Genomic DNA, 24,075 nt, shown 5'->3' on the forward strand with positions numbered 1-24,075 from the left:
CCATTTTTAGTTCATCTTGGTAATCAAATCAAATGTAGATAAGTCACATATTTTATATTCCTAAGTTCTCATCTGTTTCTTAGTTTATTATTTACTCTGAATGTAGTTGCCTCCCTTTGGAATACAGTCTTAATGGAGTGAATTCTTTAGGCTCTCCCGGTCTCTTTAGCTTACTAACTACCAGAAATGTAGGAGGTGGAGGGAGGAGAATGGTGTCTAAGCGTTGGATTACTTTTATAATTTAAAAAATTATTTAAAAAAGCTCTCTATGCCCTGCCATGCATTTTGATTAATAGATTCAAACCACCTTTCTCTGTTTCTCCCCCGTACACACACTAAAAATAATCAAAGACCTTGGGGGCTGTTCACAATAGAGAGATGCGCTGATTTGCTCATAGCCAAGGGTAGTTAGGGAATCTGAAAACCGTGACTGTAGTAAAATTAAATTTGATTAGATTTGTTGATTTTTATATTGCTCCACCATCAAAAAGAAGGAACCCTTGACATTTACAGAACATTAAGGTGACATTATCCACCATTGGCAGAAAAGAAACACACGCTTGTATACAGTGCTATGAAATGAGATGGCGGGACGAGACGGAGGGGTGATGACAGAGAATGCTGTATGTTCACACTCTGGCATTTAGGGAAGTGCTGCTTTATACCTGTTTCTTTTTTCATGACTATGTTGTATTTGAAGCAGTGAGAAGTCAAAGTATCTCAGTTTTAGGTGTAGTGCTCTAATGCATCCAATAAATTATTTGTTGTAAAGAGATTCAGCTTTTCATTTTATACTTGTCAGTGAGCCCATCCAAACCAAATTAGAATGAGAAGGGAATGTGTAACTCACCTCAAAGTAAGCTTAAAGTTTTTCAGATGAGGTTTTCTTTTTTTTTTTTTCTTTTTTTTTTCTTTTTTTTGGATTTGTGAAGCAGTTTTTGTCAAGACCTTCAGCAGTTGATTTCTTTATTTAGAGTGAATGGAATAGATACACTGTGAAGGGGGATTGAGTTTGGGATATAGAAGAGGAAAGATGGTTGCTATTTGTCTTAAGATTGTCTTCCTTTGTAGGTCAGGTGAGTGTCCCATGAAGTCTCTGAATCTTCTCTTGTACCTGCAGCACAGTGGGTGACCTTGAGCCGTGCTATTCCCACGCCCACTGTCCCAAGTCCTAGGCTTCCCTTAGCTTAGACCCCGCGTTGGGGTCTGTGCCACTGCTGTAAACTAGGACCAAACTTCAGCTGTGCAGTCGAGTGATGTGTATATGGCAGTGTAACAGAAGTGTAAAATCTAATTAAGCCTCTTTCCTAGGCAAAGAATGTCACATGGTCAGCACTTTAAAATGTGCTGGCTGGTCTTTCAAAGGATCATTCATAATGGTATTGAATTCACTGGGTGGATTGTGTATCTTAACGTGATGATAGTGTTGATTTTTAAAGCAAAAAGGCTTATAATGTAGCATTTAGAAGGAAAAGGGAGATAAGCATTGTTTTTTCTGGACAAAGGTGTATTATCACTGGTTAAAAAAAAAGGAAAGGAAAAAAAAAACCTCAGAAAACTGATAGCTTGTGAGAGAAAGAATGGGAGAAACCAAAAGGGATGGTCTTTTGACTTTTCTCTGGGAAATTCTTCATGTCGCTTCTGCTCAGGAAGTTTCTTTACTCTTGGCATGTGCGATTACCAGACTGGTGTCAGTGATTTTCCTTTTCTGCACCCTTCTGCATGATTATATATTCTCTAACGTTTCTCTGCTGAAGGAAGTCCTAATTTTTTAACTTAAAAAAACCCTCCAGTTTATATTAAGGGTTAATAAAATTAAAAATAAAGAAGATGTGATGGCTGGCTTACAGAGGGTTGGATCTTCTCACTGACCCCAGAACTTCAGACCACATCAGCCTGTGGCACTGTCCAGTTAAAAGCCAAGAAGGTGTAGCAAGACATTGGGTAAGGTAGTGAGGCAACCCCTTTGTCTCGCTGTGAAATGTACAAGGAGCTTAGAGTGGAAGGAGGCATCGCGTGGGGGAAGTCAAAGGTGACACTTGAGCCCGTAAGTGACTTACGGAGCTTAGTGTGAAGTGTGCCCTAGAAAAATAGTAGGAGAAGACACAGACCTAAGTCCCCAGGAAGTGATTAAACGATGTCCACATAGCAAATGATGCTAATGATGATCATCAGTATCTCAGGATAATTATAGTATACGGCGGGTGGTCGTGCAGTTCATAAGGTGATGTTTGGTTCATAGCCTTTCATGGTGGGGTCAGGGAAAAGAGTTGTCTCTACTAGGGTCATAAAATTCAGTTCTAAGAAGTAATTATTCTAGTTAAATGGAGTTGTTGGTGGAGAATTATCAGACTTGTGTACCAGGAGAGTGAAATTGGAATGGACAGCCTCTGTCGTCCTTCCTCCTCCGCATCCCCTTTCTCAAACCCATCACGTGTTTTTCATGTTGGCCAGACACCGTGTGGACTCGCGAACCACATGGTTGTCTGTTTCCCAGTGTTTGTCCTTCCTTTTCTCTCTCTCTTCCCCTCTCCCTGCCTCTCCTGTCCCAAATTTTCCTGAACGTGTTTATCCCTTCTTCTTTGCACAGTTGGCAGTTTTTCAGAGCACTTGGATCAGATAAATGGACGAAGCGAGTGTGTGGACAGTACAGATAATTCCTCAAAGCCCTCCGGTGAACCCGCTTCTCACATGGCTCGGCCGCGATTAGAAAGCACAGAGAAAAGGAAAATCTCGGGGAAAGTCACAAAGTCCCTTTCTGCCAGTGCTCTGTCCCTCATGATCCCAGGAGGTAGAGAGACATCGACTCGCATGAAATTGTGTGATTTGTGCATGTGCTCACCCTGCCCCCGGTTTGGAATGCTGACTGAGATGCAGGGTTGCTTGAAGCAGTAGCGGGTGGTGTCCTGGCACAGCCCTCCTGAGTGTCTCCCTCCCGACTGCCCAGAAGGCACACATGGCTTATTCCTTCTCCTCTTTCTGCAGCAGGAGAGGAGGCAGGCTCCCTTCCCACAAAGGCTTATTTCTTTTATTTGTTTTCTTTCCTTTTCTTTTCTGCCTCCCTACCCCAAGTTAAGTGATAAATTTCCCTCCTCTGAATGATTTTTCCTCCTAACACCATACATGATTTATATCCTTTACAGAGCTGTTTACAGCATCTCTGTTGGAAAACTAAGTATAGTTTTTCTCATCTGGCTAATGAAGAAATAGACACAGAGAACGCAAGGTTTTCACTTCTGGGGCTGTAGAGTTACACACAGCACTGAAATGATACGTTTTGCCAGCCCTGTCTGTGGGGTTACGCTTCCTCCTACTGGTAGTCAGATCACTTCCTGCCTGGTGTTAAAAAATGAGGCTTAATTATGGTTTTGTTGAGTTGCAGGATTTTCCCACAACCTGGTTGTGCCCCTGCTAATCACTGAGTCTGTAGTGACTCCCCTGGCCCTGGCGGCTGGGACCTATCCCTCAAATGACAATGAGAGATTGGAAGTGGCGACAGAAGAATATTGCAGATTTGGAAGGAAACAGACCATGTATAAAAGGGATTGTTTACATTTTTAAAATTTTTCAAATTTGTGCAGAAAGAAATCGGGTGTACGAAAAGGCTCCCTTGCGGGTGGTGCTCACTGTAGCACATTGCTTTCTGGGAGCTGCCCACTTAGCACCATAAAGCAAACACCTGTCTCCGTAGTTTGAATGACTATTCATAACCAGAAGGCGGTGGCCCCAGTGCTGCTGCAGCAGGGAAGGTAAGTGGGGTGTGGTCGGCCCACTCTGAGCACTGGTGAGGATGCTCAGCCCTTGATGGGCACAGGGCAGTTCTTCAGTCTAGGGAGACGAGGGAAAACGGCCTGAGGTAAGGGTCAGGGGCCTGGCTTTTTAGCAGTTTGGATCTGTGTAACCACTCTGTCCTCTTGCTGTTTGCATGTCGTGAAAGTCCCTGCCCACTAGTGTGTGTCTGTTCACCTGGCCTTCTGATGAGACAGAAGGTAGCCAGCAAAAGAGCACCAAGGTGCCATGTGAAGTCAGAGAGTGAAGCACCTGGTCCGTTTCCCTAGTTGTTCTCCTCTGGACAGACACGAGAACTGGAGCCAACAGCAGTCTGGGTACACTGAGCTCCCTGTGCCCACCATGTTCCTCTCCACACCCTGGGAGTCTTCAGTAGGGCCACCCTTGGCCGCCTGGCCCTGACCAAGTTCTTGTTTAACTTGCAGCATCTTTTGTAGATTCTCTTTTTCTCAGACACACACAGACACACACACATAATTTCACTTGGCCAGTTAAGATCTGTTTAGATTCATATGGGTAGAAGAGTGATAAGAACTCAAAAACAAAAGCATGTTTGCTTATAAAACAAGGAAAACAGAGTAGAATTGGTGCTGAAGAGTATGAACTGAGTTTTTCTTAAAATTTCTCTATCCCCCCGCAGATCCTCTCAGAAACCTTGCTAGATGTACAGGTAATATAGGAAGAGAATCAGTTCCAGTCATAGTCGTGAGTAGTGATTCTTTTCTAGAGAAGCTGACGTGGCTGTGTTTTCTTGATGAAAGTTATTTCATCAGTGTTAGTTCAATAATATAAAAGGCAGAAGTAAACTGATGAACTGCTTTCCCAGCCATGTGTGTTTGAGAAGGACCACATTAAATGTGTTTAGGGCAAGATTTGTAGCCTGAGTGTCTTTTCCTGTCCATACCGCCTCCTCTGCGTGAGGCTGTACTTGAAATTCGTGCATCTATGATTTATTTCTTTAATTAAAAGAAAATGTATTTTAAAAAATCACAGCCAGTAGTGACACTTTGTATTGTTTCTTACTTAGTGTAAAGAACTAAGGAATTAAAACTTTAGATTATTACTTTAAAAGTTAGTTTAAAAAGAGACACTTCTGAAATTTCCTTGACAGGCTTGTGTTCTGAAATCCATGCTAGCTACCAATATACATCTTTCTATATTATTTCTTCTTTATTAGAAGCAAATGGATTTGTTTTGTGGTTGTGCTGCCAAGCTGGTCAGGGCTCCGTGGTTAAGGGCTGGCTGTACGGAGTGTGTGTGATCAGCTTTGATGACTGGCTTCTTTGTTGCAGACATGTTTGCTGTTTCTCCACTGGGGAGTCCAATGTCCCCCCATTCCCTGTCCTCGGACCCTTCTTCTTCACGGGATTCTTCTCCCAGCCGAGATTCCTCAGGAGCTTCTGCCAGTCCACATCAGCCCATTGTGATCCACAGTTCAGGGAAGAACTATGGTTTCACCATCCGAGCCATCCGGGTGTATGTGGGAGACAGTGACATCTACACGGTGCACCATATTGTTTGGGTAAGACCCATGGTCTCTCTGCCTTGTTAGTTTCATTCCCAGCCAAACCAGAGAATGAATACGTTAACGTAACTGAGGTGTAGTTAACAGCAAATTTTTTTTCTGTGAAGCTGGCATTTGGGACCTGTTGCCCTTTATCTATGTGGTGGAGGTGAATTTAGCAAAAATGAATTCTTTCTCATAATTCTGTTAGTCTTCATATATGATTATCCACTTTGCATACCAAGCTAGTAGAAATAGTCAAAGGTAGTCTTATTTCTATCCTTCTTTCATTCTTCTTTTCTTGAATTTTTTTCCCTTTCTTTAAAAAAAAAAAATATATATGTGTGTGTGTGTGTATGTATATATGTATACACACACACATATATACACACACATACATATACATATATACATTCTCAAATCATCTGAAATTTTTTAAGGGACCATAGGAATTATCCTATTTTAGAATGATGACAGAAAAGGAATAGTAACCATGTCTTACTGATTTCCTCTTAGGAGCTCAGGATCGTTTGCTGATTAACTCAGAATACTCTGCCACAAGAAACAGCAGGTGTTAGGATTTTCATTTGTTTGCTTACAAATATATCCTCCTTTTGAACTTTAGAACGTAGAAGAAGGAAGTCCAGCTTGCCAGGCGGGACTGAAGGCTGGGGATCTGATCACACACATCAATGGAGAACCAGTGCACGGACTTGTCCACACAGAAGTTATCGAGCTCCTGCTAAAGGTATTGTCTTTTTTGTGTCATGGCCATCCAGATGAATCAGGTAGCCAGAAGGAACTAGCACTAAGAGTTCTTTACTCCAAGTCCTAGAGTCCTTCTGTACAGCAAATTCACACCCACCCAGTCTCATTCCTGAGAAAGGATTCAGTAGTCTCAGGTTTTATGTAAAGGCAAAAATAACATGAATTCTTTGGTTTTATAGCATGGAAAAACACATTTGGGTAGCTGCATAATCACTTCCTAATTTAATTTTACTTCTTACCCTAAATTACAAATAGTAAATGTTCTCATAGAAAACATCTGTTTGGAAAACATCTATCCTAAAGGCGATTTTCTTCAGCTACATTTCGTAGGTTTTATTCTATATAGCAGAAGACAAAGTGGTATTAAACTGTGAGGTCAGATCTGAAGGTTGCGTCTGAGAGCTGGATTTCCTTTGAAAGTTAGAGCTGTGAGTACATAACATACACTGTAAGTGATAGAAATAGATGGTCATGGAAGAAGGGGTTCTGGAAATCATTCGGCCTTTCCCCTCTTGTACAAATGAATTTGAACATAGACCAGTTTCTACATGGAGTGTAAGCTGACTCAAGACAGTGGAGTGAGACAATCACAAGAAGCATGAGCATGGTGGAGACTATCTCCAGTGACCCTCTCTGTTTGGTTGAGTTATTTGCTTTGCCACCTGCTGACTGCGGAATATATAAGTTATAGCTCCAAATATGGATCTGGTTAAAACAAAGACACATTTGAGTTTGATTTTAAGTTTTTTTCAAGAAAAGAAGACTATCTCTGATCAAAAATACAGTCTTTAATTGTAAGATTATTTTACAAGTCAGTGGATTTAAGGATGACCTCCTGCTGTGTGAGCACCAGGAGGGGCCTGAAGGGGGCAGGCCGTCAGAGAGATGTGAGCCATCACTCCAGATAATCTGCAGCCTGTGAGAGAGAAAACTTTAACAGATATGTCATTTGAACAGAGTACATTCAGACTGTTTCTAGAACACTTGCTCTGAGGCAGGTACCCTGGTAGATGTTGGTAACATGGGAGTCATAGTCAGGTCCTTGCCCTCGAGAAGGAGGGGGGCTGTAGGAGAGACATGCAAGCAGATAAAGTGCAGCTTGATGAGCCAGTGCTGGCGGCGCGGAGGGATGCCATCCTTTTGGGGAGAACATTCTGTGACTGGGGAGAGGCAGCACAGAGAAGTGACACTGAACTAGAACTTGAAAGAAAATTAGAAACTTGGAAAGTACTGCAGGGAGGTGATGACTTTTCCTCCTTCTCTCATCCCCCAGCCAACACAGGCATGTTCTTCAAAAGATTCAGGATCTGGTCTTGGTTCTGGAAGTAGTAATAGCGTGCACATTCAAAGGTCTGTTCTGAAGTGGCAGATTGGAGGAAAGTCATTGCCATTAGTCACTTCACAGCATTAATGAAATTTTGATCTTGGCCTCAGGCCCCATGGAAGCTGGGGCCTGGCTCTGCTGTCATCCTTACCTATAGCTGGTTCCCCTAATTCTAGTCAACCTTCACTTGAATGCATACAATTCATCATTGGAGGAATAGGACTGAACATTGAGAGAATTTTTCAGGGCCATAGGCAGTGTTGGAAATCAGACACAGTGAACGCCTGGCAAATCTGACCTGCAGGAGGGACGTGGAGTTACTATTAAAGCTTCCCATGCCATCCCAGCATTCACCCCGTGCCTCATACGTGGGTGGGTGCTCAGTAAATGTATGTGGAATTGGGGTGAACCAGGGGTTCTCCTTTGCTTGCTGTCCAAAAGTTACCATGGGAGGAGCCAAGCACATACGATTACTTGTGTTGTGTCTTGATTCATGTCTTAATGTATATGCCGTTTGGTTTGGGACTGAAGCCTTAAGGTGGCTGGAGTTGCTCTTCTGGTACCACAAGTCAGACCTGAGTTTTTTAATTTCATTCACCATCTCTTCTGGAAAATGTTCTTTGTCCAACTGGCATGGAACAACTCTGTTGTAGTAAGTGTCTAAGAAATTGAAGGCAGAGCAGGACTGTCGACTTGGAGATCCCTTGGCTGTGAGAGTCACCTGAAATGACCTCAGACTCCCCGAGACAAAATTCAAGAAAGAGACCAAAGGTTTATGAGTCTGACCAGCCGCATCTCTCATAGTACCTGAGCCTGCGGTCCAGGGGTGCCCCACTTCTGCTCCACATCGACCCTTTGTGAGTAAGGGCCCAGGCCAGTTGTTCGGGGTTTTTCCCCTCTGTCTACTGTATCCAATATATAAGACTTTCCAGTGGATTCAGGGCCACAAAAGTAGGCAGACAGGTGCTTCTATCTAAACTGCTCCCTGAGCTTTTCCATTAGTTCACCCTTTGTTTAGATAGTAAATCTATGTTTTGTAAGTGAGCTTCTTTTAGTTGTTATTCATCTTAGAGTCTCGGCATCAGCAAATGGATTTTAAGTGGTAACATATTCGGCCTCCTGCGTTCTTTATAGCAGTGTTATGCTATACCCATCTTAGCTCCTGACCCAGGGTATCTTTATATTATTTCTTACATCTGCTCATAAAATCAGAAGAAGAAATAATAAAGTGAAACCTACATGTATCTTGAGAAAATATGCATTTGTTTATTTTGCTGAGACCTTTGGTCACTTTTGTAATTTATTTTATTAAGTATTTTAATATGATGCTGGACTTTAAAATCTCTCTTCCTGCTTCTATGAAATTTGAATGTCCAGTTCTCCTAAAGGTCTCTGGGTAGAACCAGTTGATCCCATTTATAACACTTTGTCCTCGTCTGGTTCCCAAGTGCCTTCATTTCTGGGTCGGCCTGATGTGTGTCTCTTCTGAAGCGGCCCGGACATGCGTAACAGAGAGCCTTTAGCTCCCTTTCGAAGCCGTGGCGTGCTGTGTCTCAGACTCAAGTAGAGGTTCACCAGGAAAGCACTCGAGAGGAGTAACCAGTGTAATGAGACAAAAAGGATACAAGGGATTTAATTATCTTTCCAGTGAACTGTGTAATCATGCAGCTTTCTTCTAAATTTAAGTAGCGATTCTTGGACAAAGCGTGAAGTAACTGGGACCAACACTGGGCTCTGATGTGCCGTCCCTGGCAGGACATCAAGGTAGTAGCCATATTTTGGTATTCTTGGATGCTGTTTACGGGTAGTTTATACTTGCAGACCACTTCACAGAATCTCACGGAGCCCATTATGTAGGGCTGTATGTATATTTCAAGTAGCTTTCTAAAAGAACTTTATGAAAGCACTGAAATCTTTGTCCAGTCACAATAGTGGATGCTGGAGGCCACGCTGACCCAGTCATATCCCCTGCTCACAGGATTACCTGTCCAACTTGGCTGCTCTAATCAGTAATTGGGAGTAATAGGTAATTGGGAGCACTTTACATGAGTAAACTCAGGTAGTCCTCATATGCCATGCTGAGGTGCTATAAATATAAATGTGCCCATTTTAGATGAAGAAATGAAAGCAGGGAGCAATTAGCAGAGCAGCCCAAGGGTGTCTGCTAGGAGGAGCAGAAGAGGATTCCCTCCCAGCATTGCAGCCCGAGCCTGTGCTTCCAGCCAGCACAGCACAGTGCTCTATGCATGGAGTTCTCCGATTGCCAAGAACTTACAACCCAGTGTTCAGGGGGAAACGGTGGCAATACTCAGCTATCAAAGTGTAAATGAAAGGAGTAGGCTGAAAATATGGCCCAAGTTCGGAAAGATAGAGAGCTGTCCACCAGGGTGGACAGGGATCAAGACTTGGGGGGTTTCTGTGCAGGACTGTGAAGGATGGGTGGCTGTGGAATGTGTGGAAAGGGGGTGCAGGATGGTCTAGGCAAAACAAGGAAGATGCCTAAAAGCACAAGGGCAGGAAGCTCAGAGCGCTTGAGGCACATGAGTAAACCAGTAGCTGGAGCCTGAATTCATAGCATATGGGTTGAAGTGTGCTGGATAGCTGGGGCTGGGCCACGGAGGTGTGAGTCAGGGCATGGTCTCGAAGGGTGCTGGTCCATCACGTGCATTTTGCAGAGAAAGAATCTCAGTGAGATACCCAAGGCCAACTGATAAACCAACACGGAGTCAGACTGAGAGAAGAGACTGTATAGCCTGACTTCACTTTTTGTATTCAGTTCAGCCAGCTTAAAATAATTTCCCTCCCGCTGTACACTAATCACACAAGTAGTTTAAAGGAATACTTAACTAACTGAACATTTAATAGTCCACTGGCCTGGTTTTGCTGTTGTTATTTTTTAAAACAATACCACAGAATATCTCCGATAAGAGCTTGCACCTTCTCCAAAACAATTTGTTGAGGTAAATGAGCCAGGAAAACATGTTGCTCCCTGCTCTGGCAGCACTTGCTATAGCCAATGGATCCACAAGGTGTCAGGCTTCACAATTCTCACCTGTGCTCCGTGAAATTATTTTTCCAATCTTAACCATTTTCGTAATCAACAATGTTTCCAACCAAGTATTTGCACTCTGCATTTTTTGTGTCTGTCTTTCTCCTTGGGGAAGTTATCTCTTGGTATATTTCCGTAAGTCAAGGGAACTGTCCTCTGGTACAGCCATATAAAGAAACAAGAGAAAAGCATGTTTGATTTTTATAGTGGAAAGAGACATTTGTACAGGGCTCAATGTTGGGCTCTGATTCAGCAAACCCTGGTCATAAATATTTTCTGATGAGAAATGTTCAGCATTTATATTATGTTTATGTCATATAATGTTTGATATTTTATATATTTTAAGTTTCTTCTTGACAGTGTGATCATTCCTTGTATCAGTACAGCACCTGGTTCCGCCCCCCACCCTCCCACCCCCACTCATTAAGCTGTGCCTTCTGCTGGGAACAAGGGAGGTGGAAGGGGTGGGGGGTGAGAACGTGCCCAGCCCGTAAGGAGTGGGCAGGGGGTGAGGGGCAGGAGAGCCAGGTTTGGGCTCTTCCTCTGGCCTCTGTGACTTGGGAAAGAAGACCCTGTTTCTCTGAATCTGTTTTCCTTCTGTACAATGGAAGGATAATAATCCCTTCCCGAAAGGGTTTTTTTTTGTTTTGTTTTTTTGTTTTTTTTGTTTTTTTTTTTTTTTTACAGCCCTTATGACTTGGTTGTGAAAATAAAGAGAATATATATGGAAAGTGCTTGAATAGTCACAATGTGTTTTAAAATGCTCAGTGGCATTGGTAGCCCCTTGTCAACAGGAATATGAAAGTCAGTGCTGTGGTGTGAGTGGGTTCCGGCTCCAGGGACTCACGTGCCACAGCAGCCCCAGGGGTCGTTGCAGCTCTGTGTCACTCGTATGTGATGTAGAAAAGGACGGAAGGGGCTTCAGTGAGGACAAACTCCTGCCATGTTTGTTGCCTTTTTCCATCTCCTAAGGCAGATAGGGAAAATTTTAGCCCAGCCTCACTCAGTTTGTGAAGAGAAAACCCCATTCCAAACAACCTTCATTAGTAGGCCTTTCCTAGGAATACACTGAATTTTTAGTTTAAAGAATAAGTAGAATGTCCATCTCTATTATCAGATAAAGATTTATTTTTAAAGTTTTGGCATTTGCTTGTAAAACATGTAATTTATTCTTTCATAATAAAAACATTTTTTCCCTTGTTTAAGTTCAAATCCCATTTCCCTAAAATATTTTTCTACAATTATGACATTAAGTATGGGATTATATGTTCTTAAATATATAAAGAACTCCAAAATTAATAGTACTAAGACCTTTGATACTAAATTGGATGTAAGACATGAACATATCATTCCCTGAAGAAATACAAATGGTACAAAATAAATGAGACAGCATTCAGCTTGGTTAATAGTCAAAGAACAAAGATTAAAACTTGATGTAACTTTTTCCTATAAAATCACTCATTTGTTTAATGTTAGTATTCAGTTCTGAGGGGGAGGGTACAGCTCAGTGGTAGAGCACATGCTTAGCATGCATGAAGTCCTGGGTTCAATCCCCAGTACCTCCATTAAATAAATAAATAAATAAATAAATAAATAAATAAATATATAAATAAATAAATGCCTAATTACCCCACTATCACCACCAAATTCAGTTCTGACAACCCCACCACCACCACCAAATTCAGTTCTGACAAGTCTGTGGTAAGAGAGGTATTCATGTGCTGCTGGCAAGAATAAAAATCGACATAAACTTTCTGGAAATTAGTGTATCATTATGTACCAGGAGTCTTTTAAAAGTTCAGATAGACTCTTTGATGCAGTATATTGAGTCTAATTGGATAATCTAAGGAAAATGTCAGGTTAGAATGATGACTTACAGATAAAGACATTTATTTCAACTCTAATAATAATTGAAAAGCAGAAAACAATAGCAGTAGGGAAATAGTTAAATTTTGATTCCCCCATCTCATGGAATATTGCTATATAACCAATAAAAATTATGTTCTTAAGGAATATTCAGTGATGAAGGAGACATTTTACAGAGTTATGAAATGTGAAGTAAAAAAAAAAACCAACATAAAACTAAACATTAGATTAGTTTAATTAAGATTAAAGTTATTTATAAAGTATGTATAGATGCATAATTTATACATGCCTGTTAAAAAAACAGCAGGAAATATACTAAAATATAACCAATGTTAGCTGGGTGATAGGCTTCTCAACGATTTTTTTCTGTATATGCTTGACTATTTTTTCTTATAATGACCTGTATTACTTCCCAAATCGGGTGGGGAGGTGGATGTTGATGTTGAAACAATCTCTGTTTTTTTCAGTTCCCGGCCTCCACCATACTCGATCCCCCAACTCTTAGCGCCACTTAGAGCCAAGTTGCTAGGCATCTGCCGGGCATAGGCCGTTTAAAAGGCCCTTCTCCTTATATTTCTTGTTTTTTCTGGGTAATCAGGGCCATCTGTGACTTTGAAAGGATGTGTTTCTCCCTGGTTATTAAGAAATTCAAAAAGAGGTCATTGATATGGGAGTGAAGGGGATGGGTGCTGTCTGGGATGGGTTCCGCCCACCTGCCCAGGGCATCCCTCAGCCTGGCCTGTGACTGCTGTCAAATCCATCCCTGGGACCTGCCCAGCAAGCTTCTGTCCCAGGACCAAGTGGAAGGACACAGAATCCCGCCAGGAATGACCTCACCCTGCCTGACCTGGCGAGAGAGAGGCTATTGCTGGCATAAACTTTCCAGCTGTGCATGCTGACAGGTTTTCCGGTGGTAGAAAAGGAATCTTTAAAAATAATTAAAAATAAAAGTCTCATTCAGTCTTGCTGCTCTATGACTTCTAGGTCAAAGGAAAAACACAAAAAGGAGAGAAAAGAAAAATAAATCAACCAAGAGCAGACAGCCCCTGGGCATGTTTATACTTAATACACATGGATGAAGATGACAGTTATAGAGCCCCTCCCCTGTGTCACCCTTGGTGCTAAAGGCTTTACAAACTCCATCCCCTTAATCCTCAGAGGAGCCCCACGAGATGGCGGGACTCTATTGTTAGATGGTACCGGCAAGTGCTCAGGTCACAGGCTGGGATGTACAGGCAGCTCTGTGGAGTCCAGAGCCCCCCTCCTGAGGAAACCTCACAGTTTCCTCCCACCCAGTTTGTGCTCCATCATACTTGACTGCTTGAAGGGTCACTGACAAACAGAAAGCCTTTTAAGTATATCTGTCCTTACAGATCTTTGTCTTTGGATCTCCTATCTCTGTTCTGGTCTTGTGTCATCACAGCATTTCCCTTTTTTTTTTTTAATAGAGTGGAAATAAGGTGTCAATCACAACCACTCCATTTGAAAATACATCAATCAAAACAGGACCAGCCAGGAGAAACAGCTACAAGAGCCGGATGGTGAGGCGGAGTAAGAAATCTAAGAAGAAGGAAAGTCTAGAAAGGTGCGTTGGAGCAGTCCTCTTCCTGGGCTTGGTTGTGTCCCACACTGAAGGCGGGTTACTCCTTACCTAATTTAAACTCTTTCATATAAGAAGGGTCCTTTTCTCTCTGAGAAATGTTATGCTGTGGTTCACATCTATTCATTCATCAGCATTTCTATTAATTCCTAACAGCATTATTTTTCATAGTGAAAAGATTCACATAGTTACACTGTAGATGGCTTTATTCTCTCACGTGTGAGAGCCATGAAAAGCCCTTTGCTGTTTCTCAGTCTCTAGACTTCAGTTGAGTTGGATTTGAGGAACTGAAACTTCAGGCAGTTTTTAGCATTACATCTACCTTTAATAATGTCCTTTACATAATTTGACAACAAACAGTTGCTATTTTTTAATGCCAGATATTCCAAGATAACTGATCTTTAAAGCATCCAAATAAGCCTAGAAATAAAAAGGCTTTGTTTTACTGACTGAAAGCCTAACTGGGTTACACATTTGCAGTCCAGGAGGCACTTTGTGTGCCATTTTGTGCTCTGCAGACACCATGGATGATGTGTGTATGTGTTTCTGGTGGGGACATTTCTCGCCAGGCAACTGTCTGGATGTGCTCCCTGCTTGATGCCGCAGTGTCACTCCTTTACCTGCTTGGATCTGGTGCGTCAGATCAGATTATGAGGATTTTTAAAATTTAATTTAATTTAATTGTTTAATGGAGGTACTGGGGATTGAACCCAGGACTTCATGCATGCTAAGCATGCACTCTACTGCTGGGCTATACCTGCCCCTAGGTTGTGAGGAATTTTGATGATAGAAAAGAAAAGTAAGCAAATAAAAAAGGAATGACTATTAACTCCAGGAAAGACAGAGTTGTACAAGAAAGAAAAATAGAATCATATCTTACATGGCCCAGCTCTGAACAGTATTTATCATGTAAAATAAAGAAAACACCAGCCTTTTTTTTCAAACCAAAAATTTTGGTTTAGCTCTACTGGGAAGAATAGAAACAGGGAAGTATTTTGGGTCAGAAGGTGGAAGGAGTTGTATGAGAACTTAATTCTCATTTTCTGTGGTAGGAAATCAACAGATCATTTCTAAAATTGAAAAACTGAAAAAACAGCATAAGCATATTACTTAACAATTTGCAGACAAATGGGAAAACCAGCAGCTAGAAGAGTAGAAAGTGGTTTCTCTGGGGATTGAGCAAAAGACAGAGCAGAGAGTTGTTATTTTTCATTATAAGTTCATCAACGTATTTGACTTTTTAACTCAAGTGCATTTATTATTTTGATTAAACTACACACACACACACACATTCTGAGATCTCTTTTTTCTTTTTTCTTTTTTAAGGTGAGCTTTAAGATTTGATTGTGCTTTAAGTCACATAGAACACACTGTTTTCAAGGAGTAGCAGGTTGTAACCTTAGTGCCTAAGCGCTGGGGTGAACCAGGCTTGCGCGGTGGCAGAGGAACCCTGTACAGCTGTCTGCACTTGGAGCCATCTGAAGCCGTGCTTTTTACTTCAAGATGTGCTTGTTGGGCACTGACTACACATTTGCTTCTGCTACAGCCTGGTGTCTGCCTCCCTGCTGATAGGATAAGCTTCAGTTCCCCTTTCTCGGCTCTTTTATGTAAAAGTACAGCCTCCACTATCCTCAGGAATAGTCGGGAGCTCACAATGAAATAAGCACAGCAGACAGCCCCTCAGAGATAAAACCTCGACCCAGTGTATCACCACTAAAGAAGTTTACATCCAAGATGATGGTTTTTCTTCCCGGGATTTACTTTGTATTATCTCTTAATTAAATGGTGTCAGGGTGTTTGGGGGTATGTACTTGGAAGCTTTCAGGCCAAAAACAATCTCCTCGTAAACCTGACAAACAAATGAATGTGTATTTATTAAATACCTTTTTCTATTTTCCCAGCTCCTCTTAAAGGGTTTGAAATTCAGAGAAGAAAGAAGGGAGCTTTCATTGCGTAGTATTAAAGACTCTTTCGGTCTAAGTCATAGAAATTTTTTAATCTGAAAGTGGGTCCCCAGTTTTTAATAGGATCTACCACTGTATCTGTGTCTCTGGCCCAGAGGTGTGTCCGGAATGCACTGGTATTTTGGGGAGGCAGGAGTGGTTTTGAATATAGAATCTGATCTGTTTTCTCCTATTTTCACCCTAGGAGGAGATCCCTTTTCAAAAAACTAGCCAAGCAGCCTTCTCCTTTACTCCACACCAGCCGAAGCTTCTCCTGCTTGAACCGATCGCTGTCATCAGGGGAGAGCCTCCCAGGGTCCCCCACTCACAGCTTGTCTCCCCGATCCCCTACGCCCAGCTATCGCTCCACCCCTGACTTCCCATCCGGTGAGTGAGGCGTCTCGCCTCCACAGCAAGGGAGAGTTGAGGGGTCTCCATCGAAGAGCCTGGAAGACAGGCTTCTTCCAGCTTAAGGAAAGAGGGGGTGAGGATGTCATTGAGAGAGAACAGGATTTACAGGAAGGGCAGAAGATACGATGATTTGGACCATTAAATAAGACAGGAAGTATCCAGTTAACCCTGGATGTGGGAGGGTTTAATCTGAAAAGCATTTATTCATTAGAGTTAGATGCTGAGACAGTTTGCTGACCTGTCCCTGACCTTCCCTAAAACACCCTGGTCTGAGAGCATGGAAAGGTGGGCATCACTCACAGCATTCTGTTTTCCCCCCACAGGTACTAACTCCTCCCAGAGCAGCTCCCCAAGCTCTAGTGCCCCCAACTCCCCAGCGGGGTCAGGGCACATCCGGCCCAGCACGCTCCATGGTCTGGCCCCCAAACTCAGTGGGCAGCGGTACCGGTCCGGAAGGCGGAAGTCGGCAGGTAGCATCCCGCTCTCCCCGCTGGCCCGGACACCCTCGCCCACGCCACAGCCCACCTCCCCTCAGCGGTCACCATCCCCTCTGTTGGGACACTCACTTGGCAACACCAAGATTGCCCAAGCCTTTCCCAGCAAAATGCACTCCCCTCCGACCATTGTCAGACACATCGTGCGGCCCAAGAGTGCAGAGCCCCCGCGGTCCCCCCTGCTCAAGCGCGTGCAGTCGGAGGAGAAGCTCTCCCCCTCCTACGGCAGTGACAAGAAGCACCTGTGCTCCCGCAAGCACAGCCTGGAGGTCACCCAGGAGGAGGTGCAGCGGGAGCAGTCCCAGCGGGAGGTGACCTTGCAGAGCCTGGAGGAGAATGTGTGTGACACACCTGCCCTCAGCCGGGCCAGGCCCGTGGAGCAAGGCTGCCTGAAACGCCCTGTGTCCCGGAAGCTGGGCCGCCAGGAGTCTGTGGATGAGCTGGACCGAGAGAAGCTGAAGGCCAAGGTGGTGGTGAAGAAACCCGACGGGCTCCCAGAGAAACAGGAGCCCCACCCAAAACCCCACGGACTTGGCAGTGATTTGGAAAATCTTCCCACTTTTAGACTGGAAGAGAGAGAGAAGAAAATCTACCCGAAGGCTTCAGAAAGGTCAAGTCACTTTGATAACAAAGCAGGCATGCAGGAGGCCCAGGCACCGGGCAGCCTGCTGAAAGATGCTCTCCATAAGCAGGCCAGTGCGCGGGCCAGTGAGAGGGTCTCCTTGGAGGGGGCGGCAGCACCCAGGGACCACAGCCAGGGCACCTGTGACCTCAAACGAGCCTCGGCTCACAGCACCCTCCAAGACGGTCTCTGTCACTCCACTAACAGGTCCACCTCCGGGAAGGGTGACAACTCAGAGAAGGACCCCCAGGCCAAGGAGGGCCTCCGGGGTGAGAAGTTAGACAGCAAGCTCGCCAACATCGATTACCTCCGAAAGAAAGTGTCACTTGAAGACAGAGATGACAGCCTTGGCCCTGTGCTCAAGCCCAAACTGACCCCCAGCACCCACGAATGCTTGCCAGGGAGCCCGGGCCGGCCGGCAGGAGGGCAGCAGGAGGCCCCGGCAGCCTCCGAGAGCCGTGCGCCGTTCATCAGCAGTGCCCACACGGCTCAGATCAGCGCCATCTCCTTTGTCCCTCTCAAGGCCCTAGCTGGCCGGGTGGACAGTGGAGTGGAGAAGCCGGGCTTGATTGCTCCTGAGTCACCTGTCCGGAAAAGCCCCTCCGAGTATAAGCTGGAAGGGAGGTCTGTGTCGTGTTTGAAGCCAATTGAGGGCACTTTGGACATTGCTCTCCTGTCTGGACCGCAGGCCTCCAAGACGGAGCTGCCTTCCCCAGAGCCGGCACAGAGCCCCAGCCCGTGCAGTGACCTGGGGCCCCCTGTGCTGCTGGCTCCCCCCAGCAGCGGGGGGAGGAAGGGTGAGACTGTAGGTCAGAGGGAGTCCTCCCCTGCTGGCTTCAAGGTGAGCAAATCTTACCTGCTCGAGCCCCGGTTCCTGCCCACCAGCCGGGGTCTGCAGAGTTCACCCACAGCTCCCCTGCCTGACCCAGAGCTGAAGCTGGACAGGAAGGCTTCCCACACAGCCAGGACCCCGGCGATTGTCATGGAAAGTGATCCCCAGCGGAGAGAGGGCAGCCTCAGTCAACACCAAGACCACAGCAGTCCTGATGTTAAGCTCCTTCCCTTCCTGGGGCAGAACCTCCATGGCGCTGAGCTATCTAGATTGCACAGCACTCTCCTACCCGAAGGAGCCCCCTCCAGGGAGAAGCATAGTGGGAGGGAGTCATCCGAGAAGGGCCCTTCCTCAGCCAGAAGTGAGCGGTCGGCTGCAAGGGCTGATGTCCGCAGAGACCCCTCCAAGGAGCTGTGTCTGCCAGACGCTGCTAAAACCATTGACAACTCCAAAACCCTCCCGGCTGTGGAGAGGACCTGCCCAGATGTCTACACCCAGATCCAGGCCATGGAGAAAGCATGCGGGCCTTGTGGGAAAGCAAACCCCAAAGATGGCCGAGATGAGGTGAGGCTGTTGGCCAGAGAGGACTCCTCTTTGTACTTGGCAGGGACTCCTTGTGAGAGGGAGCTGGGCAAGGGAAGGAGTGGCCTGGAGCCCAAGCCGGAAGCCACTCCTGCCCGGTGGTCCCTGGAGCCACCCAGGACAGAGAGTGCGAAGAATGCAAAGCTCTCTGGTTTCCCAGCTTTGCAGAAAGACAGTCCCAGGGAACCAGAAAAGAAAGAGCAGCCCTTACAGAAGCACCTCAACAGTAGCCCTCAGCAATCCCCCACCACCAAAGAGCTGCCTGGCCTGGCTGCTCGGCAGCATTGCAGTTCAGCAAGCCACCCTGCAAGCAGAGAGCTGGGGAGCAAGCCCTGTGCTGCAGACCCCAGCCTGGGCTTCCAGGACCCTCCCAAGCCCACTGCTGCCATGCACAGTGAAAGCAGCAGCCATAAGCCCAGGCCTGGCCCAGACCCAGGCCCTCCAAAGTCCAAGCACCCAGACAGGCCACTCTCCTCCCAGAAGCCAAGTGTTGGGGCTGCAGTGGGCAAAGACCCTGGTGCCCAGGCCCCCAGTGGCCCTGGCCGAGAGGGGAAGGGCAGCATTAAGAGTGTGTTGGAGGTGTTCACAGGCCCCCAGGCCACAGCTAGCAGTGTGACTGGCCAGGGAGGAAGTGGACCCTCAGTCCCCCTGCACACAGAAGGGGGTCCTCTAGACACCAAGCTGAGACCCACCAGTGGTGGGCATCCCCCAGAGATGCTGCAGAAGCCTGAGCATCTGCCTCGGCAGGGACACTCAGGGGCCAGTGAGTCGGTGGACCAGAAACTTCCCACTGTCGGGGAAAAGCAAAACCCATCTCCAAAGCCCCAAAAACCATCCACTGTGAAAGACTGCACCCCTCTGTGCAAACAGACAGACAGGAGCCCGAGTCTGCTGGCCTCCAGCACAGATGGGAAGTCTGAAGGCAAGAAATGCACCGAAGCACTTTACGCCCCAGCAGATGTCGGGAAGCTGGAGACCAGCCTTGCCCCGGCGGACATCGGGAAGCTGGAGACCAGCCTTGCCCCGGCGGACATCGGGAAGCTGGAGACCAGCCTTGCCCCGGCGCCCAGTGAGGCCAAGTCCAAGGGCGCGGAGAGGCCAGCAGCGGCCGCGGAGAGGCCAACAGCGGCCGCGGGGAAGAGCTGTCCAGAGGCCAAGGGGAAAGGGCCCAGTCCCCAGAAGCCGCTGACTGAGGCGGGCAAGCCCAGTGGCATGAAACGGTCGCCCTCAGCCATGGGGCAGAGCTCTTTCCACTGTGCTGCCCTCCCAGAGAAGTCTTTGAGCTACTCTTCCAGCTTTCCTGAGGCCAGACTGGGGATTCGAGAAGCTTCTCCAACCTGCGGCGATAACTCCTCTGCCCAGGCTGGCGGGGCTGCGGCTGAGCCCCCAGGCTCCAGCAGCAGGGACCATAGGAAGTCACTGCCTGCGGGAGACGGCAGAACCCAGATGACAAAGAGCGACTCCCTGCCATCCTTCCACAGCTCAGTCATCACTCTGGAGTCGCATCACCCCAACCCAGGCGTGGTGGGGGCCGCTGGCCACCGGGACAGGGCCCTCTCAGGAGCAGCCCCCTCAGGAGAAACCAAAGGGAAAGAGCCAGCCCCCACCCAGCCTCCTCAGACTAGGAAACAGAATGTGGGCAGAGAGGTGACTAAGTCGTCCCCAGCTCCAAACACTGAGCATCCCATCGCCCTTACATCTGAGAAGGACTCGGGGCTGCGGCAGAGACGGGGAAAAGAGAGTTTGCGAGGCAGCCCTCACAAAAAAGCCTGGTGATGGAGCAGGTCCGGGGCGAGACTGGGAGACCCAGTCTGCGCCTGCGTTTGTAACTGCATCTTGTTGACCTTGGAAACCAGCACTGCGTGGGAACACCCCCCAGGCAGAGCCCGGAGCCTCCTTGAAGAACGTGGGAGAGAAGGGATGGAGAGAAAGAGGGGACCTTCTTCCAAATGCCTTCCCAATTGTAACCGGTAAACTGTTACCAGATAGTGTTTGTACGAGAAAAAAAAAAAAAAACACAAAACCTAAACAGCAACAACAATCTTTACAGTTGAGGTTGAGGGTTGTTGAGGGAAAAGATTTTCTCTGTAAATATCTAGCAGTGTGTTTGGTTTGGGATGTAGAGCCAATTCCTTGCTGCTGATGGCGTCGTTTACTGCAGATTTTTTTTTTTTTAATAAGATTCTTGCTTTACCATTGATCATAATGCAGGAATGAAGTAAAATGGTTGAAACTGGGTGTGTGTAAAAGTATAGATACACCCATATTTGTGTATATACACATCCACCCACATGTTTTGGTCTGTGGTTGAAAGGAATATTTCAAGGCTACCTTTTTCTAAGTTGAAACATTCTAACTAGAGTTGATGATTAAAGAAAGCCCGAAATACACTAGATTGTGAGTTTTTAATGTGTATTTTTAACCAGAGATTTTGATAGTACTGTGTCTGGCTACCTATATTTCCAGATCTAAAGCAAGAACTACTTGAATGGCTGCATTTGGAATCCTCCTCCATCAGGAATGGCCAGAGCAGATGGAGCTAGCCATGTTCATTTCACAGTCATCCTCATGGCCATTTTGATCCTGGGTCCAACTGTCTGAAAGGCCAGTGGTCCTTGTCTGTGGGTGTGTATGTCAGGTCTTCACTGTAGGTAGAGCAGGGGCTATAAACACGTGTCGACTTTATTTCCATTCTCTTGCTTTTCCCTTCTTTTCATGCTCTTAAACTCAGGCCTTTATGCTACGAGTCCCTAGTCCAAGAAGCACACATTTTGTAGTAGTTCTGCACCAGCCCTGCTCTTGAACAAAGAGGAAAGTTACTGGCCGCACACAAATCTGCTAGCACTTAGGTTGAATAATAAGTATCAAGGCATTGGAAGAGGTTTTAAATTTGCTTTTTTGAGGACAAGTTGGGGGGGGTGTGGATTTTGACATCATAGCGTATATACTAAGGAATAATCAGGACATCAGATACATTTTAATACATAGCTGGGGCCTTACGTTGTAGATGAAGCTTGCTGTTTTTAGCAAGTTCCTGGGTTTCACATTCATTTCTGTGCATCAGGTAGCTCCATACATTTCATAACATGGTCTCTTTATTTGTATGCAAAAAAATACTGTATTAACAAAGAGCAGCATTTTTGTAACAAAAAAAGATTTGTTGGAGCTATTTGGTGCTTGAATGTGCCTGTCCTTTTTACTTTTGCTAAGCCTTATTTAAATTTTGTATACCATGGACTGTAGAATTTGTCCAGTCATTTTAGTGCTGAGGGGGTCTTTTTGTTTGTTTTTTTTCGTTGTCGCAGTTTTCCTGGTGACTTGTTTTGTATTGTAAGACGGCACTTGCTGACATAAATACTAAGGCACTAAGAGAAAATACACACAGAGAAGTATTTCTAAGATGCTTGGGATCCACAGCAGGATTTTTTCGTTTTGTAAGAGGAAAAAAAAATTACCAATAAATATAATCCAGCACCCAGCCCCCCTCGGGGATGTCTTAGTATCTTCAGCCTATAAAATTGTTCATCTAGCACAGCATCATCTTACAGCCCTGTGGATTGTAAATCGTTTAGCGAGGCTGTAAACTCCACTCCGAAAACAAAGACATAACTTAACCGACTGCTTAGTTGTTCTTCATTGTAAAATGAGTAGGCGATGGCAAGAAAAAGACAAAGTTTCCTCCTTGCCCCTCATTTTTTTTCCCATGTGGTTTTAGCCATTCCCCATCACTGTGCTGTGAATTGTAGAAGAAACAAAGATTTTGAAAGAACTTAAATGGGTTTTACAAATGGTCTCAACATTTATAATTCATACCTGTGTTTGGCAGTTGTCATAACCTAATCCTTCTGCACTCAGACATCTAGACAGGTCTGTCGGGGAGGTCGTTCATGGTTTACAGCCTTTGCTTTTTAACTGTCCAGTTTCCTTTAAAGCACAACTTAGCTGCTTGTTTACAAATGATATTTTTATGTATATTTGTATAGTGTATCACCGTTTTTGCCAAATATGTTTTTGCATTTTGGATGGCTACAGAGTACCTAAGGTTGCATTCACGTAGTACCTGTTTGTTGTAAACCTCTCCACTCAGCTGGTAGAAGTTCTCCTGTGTTCTCTTTAGTCAGTCTCCTGTGATTGTTAAGACGTGCTCCTCAGTAGTACTCCCAGCTGTAGATTTACCAGCTTAAAAGTTTGTTAGGATCTGTGCAATAAAGTGTTTGCAGTCTTATTTTCTCTAAGAAATTCCCTATGGATGTCATAATTGTTGTATATTGGACAAATATTTATACTTATGCAGTTGCATAACATTGAAATAAAAATTTAGCATGAAAAGATAATGACTATGAAGTTTTTTCCCATATACACATGCATACATAGCATCTCCAAAATGTCACTGAATATAGCTCTCTATTATGGAAAGTATGGTTTTGTGTAGATTACTTTTGGTGAGTGGAATGTTTGCAATTTTTTTTAACTTAACACATGCATGTTCCATTCTTCCAGATTAAGTCCTCCTTGAGCTTCTTCCTGTGCTTTCTACCAACCTTCTTCCTTGCCTGCAGAACTTACTAGCTTTCACGCCATGCTCACCATCTTCCCTACAGTCTATGGGAAGAGGCGTCCTCTCTCAGTGATACCACCTACTTCCATTCTCTTAAAACCTTGCTCCATCAGTTACCATTGTGTTTTCTTATCTTTCTTTCCCTCCCATCCTTTCTCCTTCCTCAAAATTGAAAACCGTTAAGGCCATCAGGATGGAAGGAAGCAATCTAACATTTATTGTCTGCCTACTGTATACATACACTTAGTACTGGGCAAGGTGTTTTTTAACTACAATCTTTTCTGAGCCCCAACACAGTCCTCAAACCAGATGGTGGTGGCATCCCCATTTTACAGATGGGCAAACAGGCCCAGACATGCTATGTGATTTGCTTCACATGCACACTGTAAAAGGAGCTTGGATTAGAACCTGGATTTTTCTGGTCCTAAAGCTCTTGACCTTTCTAAACATTACTGGGTCTCATGCAGTTGAATTCAGATGCAGACCCTCCGTGAACGATCTAAGCCATCTCATTTCCTCTTCCTAAATTTATATGCAGAAAAATCATATGGTGCAAAATTACAAACTCGATGATTGGTGGGAAACCATGAGCCAGGGAAGCTAATCGTTCTCTGTAATAGGGCTCTTTTAATAGTTCTAATTCATTAGTAGGCAATTTCCCATCTAGATTTTTGGTTCACAACACAAATGTAACATGAAAAATTACAGCCATGTTAACTGCAGAAATTTGCTT

At 45.1% G+C, this 24,075-nt stretch overlaps 1 protein-coding gene across 19 annotated transcripts in view; it reads left to right on the forward strand.

Moving 5' to 3' along the window:
- MAST4 (microtubule associated serine/threonine kinase family member 4) overlaps positions 1-24,075 on the forward strand; it is a 516,475-nt gene that overhangs the window by 491,171 nt on the left and 1,229 nt on the right. For 15 of the 19 annotated variants that reach the window (XM_032473373.1, XM_032473393.1, XM_032473400.1 and 12 more), the window contains 6 exons: positions 2,591-2,791; positions 5,082-5,311; positions 5,919-6,041; positions 13,749-13,885; positions 16,049-16,230; positions 16,578-23,118. In XM_032473373.1, coding sequence (XP_032329264.1) covers positions 2,591-2,791; positions 5,082-5,311; positions 5,919-6,041; positions 13,749-13,885; positions 16,049-16,230; positions 16,578-20,560 — 4,856 coding nt within the window. In that variant the 3' untranslated portion in view covers positions 20,561-23,118. Of the gene's footprint in view, positions 1-2,590; positions 2,792-5,081; positions 5,312-5,918; positions 6,042-13,748; positions 13,886-16,048; positions 16,231-16,577; positions 23,119-24,075 lie in introns of those variants that run through there. The other 4 variants (XM_032473417.1, XM_014558536.2, XR_004317246.1 and 1 more) reach the window with 3 other exon arrangements.

This window comes from Camelus ferus, chromosome 3, assembly GCF_009834535.1.
Source record: "Camelus ferus isolate YT-003-E chromosome 3, BCGSAC_Cfer_1.0, whole genome shotgun sequence".
Taxonomy (NCBI): Eukaryota; Metazoa; Chordata; class Mammalia; order Artiodactyla; family Camelidae; genus Camelus; species Camelus ferus.